This window comes from Notothenia coriiceps, unplaced genomic scaffold, assembly GCF_000735185.1.
Source record: "Notothenia coriiceps isolate Sejong01 unplaced genomic scaffold, NC01 NC01_scaffold00019351, whole genome shotgun sequence".
Taxonomy (NCBI): domain Eukaryota; kingdom Metazoa; phylum Chordata; class Actinopteri; order Perciformes; family Nototheniidae; genus Notothenia; species Notothenia coriiceps.
In genome coordinates, this window is record NW_011352052.1 from 14,058 (window position 1) to 18,530 (window position 4,473).

Below are 4,473 nucleotides of genomic sequence, written 5' to 3' on the forward strand. Positions count from 1 at the left end.
TACAAACAATTAGTGACCTCTTTAATTAGACAAAGTGTTTTTTTTAACAAATCATTTATTAAATAAATAGTTCAAATAAATACGATACTGTATATATTAACAAGCACACCAAAATAACTTAAAAAGGAGGTATAAGAAGATAAATAGCACTCTTCACAGTAGACAATCAATTCATAATCTTTGGCTATATGACATGCGTATTTTACAAAAGCTCAAATAAACACATTTAAATTAGAAGACATATGCGTTGTAAAAGATGTAATTCATCGAAAGCGGATTGTCATTTTTGAAATTTCTAAACCCAATCCTAAGAAAACAAATTGGTCTTCAAGAAACACTGATAACTGTTGTGTAATACTGTATGTGTGAGAAACAGCAAAAGTCTTTCAAATAACTGATTCTTCTGAAGTCACATAACCTTTACAAACAAAAATAAAGGTCAGATTTAGTCTTCAAAAAACAGCATGTCGTAGAAAAAAGGAGAAAAAAAGTGCCCTTGGCTATTTTGAGACGATTGCAGTCTGGAGAATTGGCTGAGCCATTATCTATTCAAGTGCTGAATCTATTGCTTGAAATGAGAAATTCCTTAATCCCCTCCATTTTCCTCATCGGCAAAACACCCTGTCATTGCAAAACTAATTTAGTTCCAGGCGGGCATTAACATGAAGACATGAAGGGAATATTGTACATCCAGGCTTTTACACATCCATGCAGAATACAAATTCATTTTCACCCGCAAATCATATTTGAACACTGATCAGCGTGGAGGCTGTACCAACATTTTCAGCCATGTTTGGAGCCCACATATATCACACAATATTGGGTCTTCTGCATTGAAACACGCACGGGTGACAAATGCAGAGACAAAAAGAGTCTTGAGAAAAAACAAGAGCAGTTTGTCAAAACCCCAGGTAAAGGGTCAGAAGGTCCACTCGAGAGTTCCTTTTTTTGTGTTTTCTACCAGGCCTCGGAGCTGTCGCAGCTGGAGTCAGGTGACGGGACCTCTGTGTCGCTGGTCATGGCCCAGGGGTGAGGAGGGGAGTTCAGCTGCTCCATGCTTCCTCTGAGGAAGGTGAGCAGAGCGGTGGGGGAGTGGCTGGCCGGCTGACCGGTCTGGCTCTCCAGCAGCTGCACCAGGAAGGTGATGTAGCGCATGGCCAGGCGCAGGATCTCGTTCTTGCTCAGCTTCTTCTCCGGAGGATGGGTGGGGATGAGCTTGCGGAGCTCCGTGAAGGCGGTGTTGACGTTGTGCTGCCGCCAGCGCTCCCTCGTGTTGGTGAACACCTTCCTGGTCATGGTGCTGAGTTGAGCTGCAACGATTAATCAAATTATTGATTAGTCGATTGATAGAAAATAAATCAGACTATTTTCATAATTTAAGAAATTGTTTTAGTCTATTTTTTTTAAAGCAAACAAATTCCCAAACATGCCCAAATTCCAGCTTCTTTAATGTGAATATGTTAGGCTTCTCTTTGTGATTAATGATAGTAAAATAATTTGATCAGACATTTAAAGATGTCACCTTTGGGAAATTATAAAGGGCACTTTTCAATTTGTTTTACATAAAGAATAATAATAAGAGTAATGAGCAGAATCACAGTAAATGTAAACAATCTTAGTTCTTAAGTGACTGACGGAAAGGAAAAGGATGGAAGATTGTCCAAGGTACTGTAGTACTTTTCACAAAACGATACATTTTGATTGCACCAATTTACAAAATCCTTCAAGAATATTTACCAGAATCTATGTCGCTGTTTTCTGCTCCTTACTTCAACATACAGCTCTAATGTATTATCTTTTTCTCACAAACGGACATTCCTTCATATTCTAAAGGCTTATTTTGGAAATGCTTTAACCATACTGCATTATTAAGTATTTATAAGCAGTATATACATTACTGATGGCTTTTCACATAGCGTACGCGACAGATATTTGTCCACAACATTTCCTGTAGGCACCCACATTTATGGCTGGTGTATGAATAGATAATAAACAACAATATAGTAAATAGAAAACAATTCAAAAGAGATGCAGTTGTGTTAAATTACTCTGCAATATATTAACTGTGAAATAGATGGGTTGAAATAGAGTTTAACCAAATAGTTTTTTCTAAAAAGCTTAATAACAAACAGCTCTTGGAGGAAAATAATCATTATAAACAGATCATTTGATATTCCGGTCAGTGCAAAGTGTTGTATAGAAAATCATCATCATAACACTCTGGCTGATTAATTATTTACTTGACCAAATTGGAAACACGTGGCCTGAATGAGAAACGGAATCCACATCAGACACCTCACCTGTATGTGTGCAGAAATGTGCAGTAATGTCAGTTTGAGAGTGGTCCTCCGCAGGTCACCGGTGTCCAGTGGTTCGCTGTGAATGTCCACTCAGTTGTGTCTTCTCATGCTCGATGACAGATCCTTGTGAGCAGGAGGGAGGGAAAGAGCTAAAGAGAGAGGGTGTGAGGGAGGGAGGGATGGGGTAAGACTGCCGCATGCTCGCATCCCACATTTTATAGCAGGGTGAACCCTTTTGTGTGACGTATGCCGTCGTGGAGCCTCTGGCATTGTGTGTGAGGTTGGTGTTAACTGAGGAGTGATTGTTAAAACACACCCCCTCCCTTTTCATTATTTAGATCCAATGGAGGTGGCTTTATGATGATATTGTCCATATATCACTTTACATTATTTTTATAGGTATTTCTGTGCAATAATTGAAGGGATTCTGGGTCAGCCCCCTCCCCCCCACTAAACAGCCTTTTAAGTGACTATTTGTGCAGCTTTTATGATTCATTGCTCATTTAATCCTTGAAGGTTTGCACTAAAGGTGACAAATACATTCCCATTGAAGTGAAACTGAGACGTTCATCTCTCTGATCCTTCGCTCACTGCTGTGGACACTTGTTCCTTTCTATTTCTCAGACATTAGGCATGGACAACCCACCGTTCCTGCACCGTGGAAAAGACCTTGATATCACTGCCTGCTCTGCTATTGAATTCTGCCTGATTGGGCCACAAAAGGTAAAAATACCATATCCAGATTGACAGTTGAACAATATGTGTTTTGTTATGACTATGGTAATCTCGTTGAGCCATTCCAAGGGGCCACACATAAATTACAGCGTCCTAACTCACCTCTCTCTTACCACTCCTCTCTCCCCTTTCTCCCCCCTTCTCTGCCTCCCACTTTCAACCTCCGTTCAGATAAAAAAAACAAGTCTAGTTTAACCAATTGTCACTGTTCCTTTTTCACCCTTCAAGTGTTGTTTCAAAGACGCAGCCTTCCATAAAAGTCTCTGTGTGGAGTAGGAATTTACATAATCCGATTAGGGGCTGGGATTATCCCCGAGCCTGGAGAACAGGCCCGATGGGGGCCGTTTTCTGAATCGGCCATTCATGGGCCCCGCTGCACGTCCAAGAGGCTGCACCTGCAGGCCTGCGCTCTCTGCCTCCATCCAGCTTCCACTGCAGAGTCTGCAGACACACTCGCTGGTGTCAAATCTGTTCACTCTCACACCTACAAGGCCAGGTTAAGATTGTACCTGATTGGTTGTGATTCATCTATTATGCATGTTTAGGCAACAGCAGAATGACTAGCTAAGAAGCCCCATGTGGTATTTAAACGTTGCAAGTGAAGCGTTTTGATTTGCACACCGTGAGAGACAAAATGAGACGGCTCATAAAGCCAGTCTCATGAGGTCAGGTCTGTTGAATAACAGAGGTTACTGCTGTATTTATTATTGCACACTGTGTTTATAAGTGCAGACAATTCTGGGATACAGAATTAGTATTTAGAGAAGAGCTACGACAGTTAGAAAATCATCATTGACAACCTTTATCTGATTCACTTCTGACCAAGCGTGACTATCGTAAACTAGCTTTGTGTATCCAAAATGTAAATCAGGTCTGGTTTCTTTAAAAAGCCAACTTTTAAAATAAACATGTTTTTATTCTCCAAATAATAATCACTCAAAAGTTGCTATTGCCACTTGCAAACTGCAGGGAGATTTCTTGCAAATTGACTAATTCCCATCAATTAACAGAAAACTACAGCACCAGCAGACTTATTGTAAACACAGTAGATGAACAGACCGTGAATTGATATTGTTTACAAAATACATTGAAGCCATTTTAAGCAGTCCAAATAATAACCATGTTGATTTGAGCCAGACTTTTATTATAGGGCAATATTGACCCAATTCTGTCCACGAAGATGATGCAGTGCCATATTCTTTATCATGATGCAATGTTGAGAGTTGCAAATAAAGATCTTATTCATTCAAGATAAATGGATAAATCCTCCCAGTTTATCAAAGTCCACGATGATGTATTTACATGTCTTGATTTGTAAATCCAAAACCCAAATATATTGAGTTTAATATGTAAAAAGAGAAATGCAAGAATTCTCCGTATTTCAGAGACTGAATACAGCTACATGGAAAACTAATCTTAAGATTCCTTATTTATAAAG

The 4,473-nt window shown here is 39.6% G+C and overlaps 1 protein-coding gene across 1 annotated transcript; it reads right to left on the reverse strand.

Annotated features, from left to right (window-relative positions):
* Window positions 1-364: 364 nt before the first annotated feature.
* On the reverse strand, window positions 365-2,463 carry tal2 (T-cell acute lymphocytic leukemia 2). The gene is made up of 2 exons (XM_010778597.1): window positions 2,301-2,463; window positions 365-1,310 (listed from the first exon to the last, which is right to left on the reverse strand). Exon 2 carries the CDS (start codon window positions 1,294-1,296, stop codon window positions 958-960), a length of 339 nt encoding a protein of 112 aa, XP_010776899.1. The 5' UTR covers window positions 1,297-1,310; window positions 2,301-2,463; the 3' UTR covers window positions 365-957.
* Between the last annotated feature and the right edge of the window lie 2,010 nt (window positions 2,464-4,473).

Excerpts from the sequence above, each read along its gene's own strand:
- tal2 (XM_010778597.1), bottom strand. The coding sequence starts at position 1,296 with ATGACCAGGAAGGTGTTCACCAACACGAGGGAGCGCTGGCGGCAGCAC.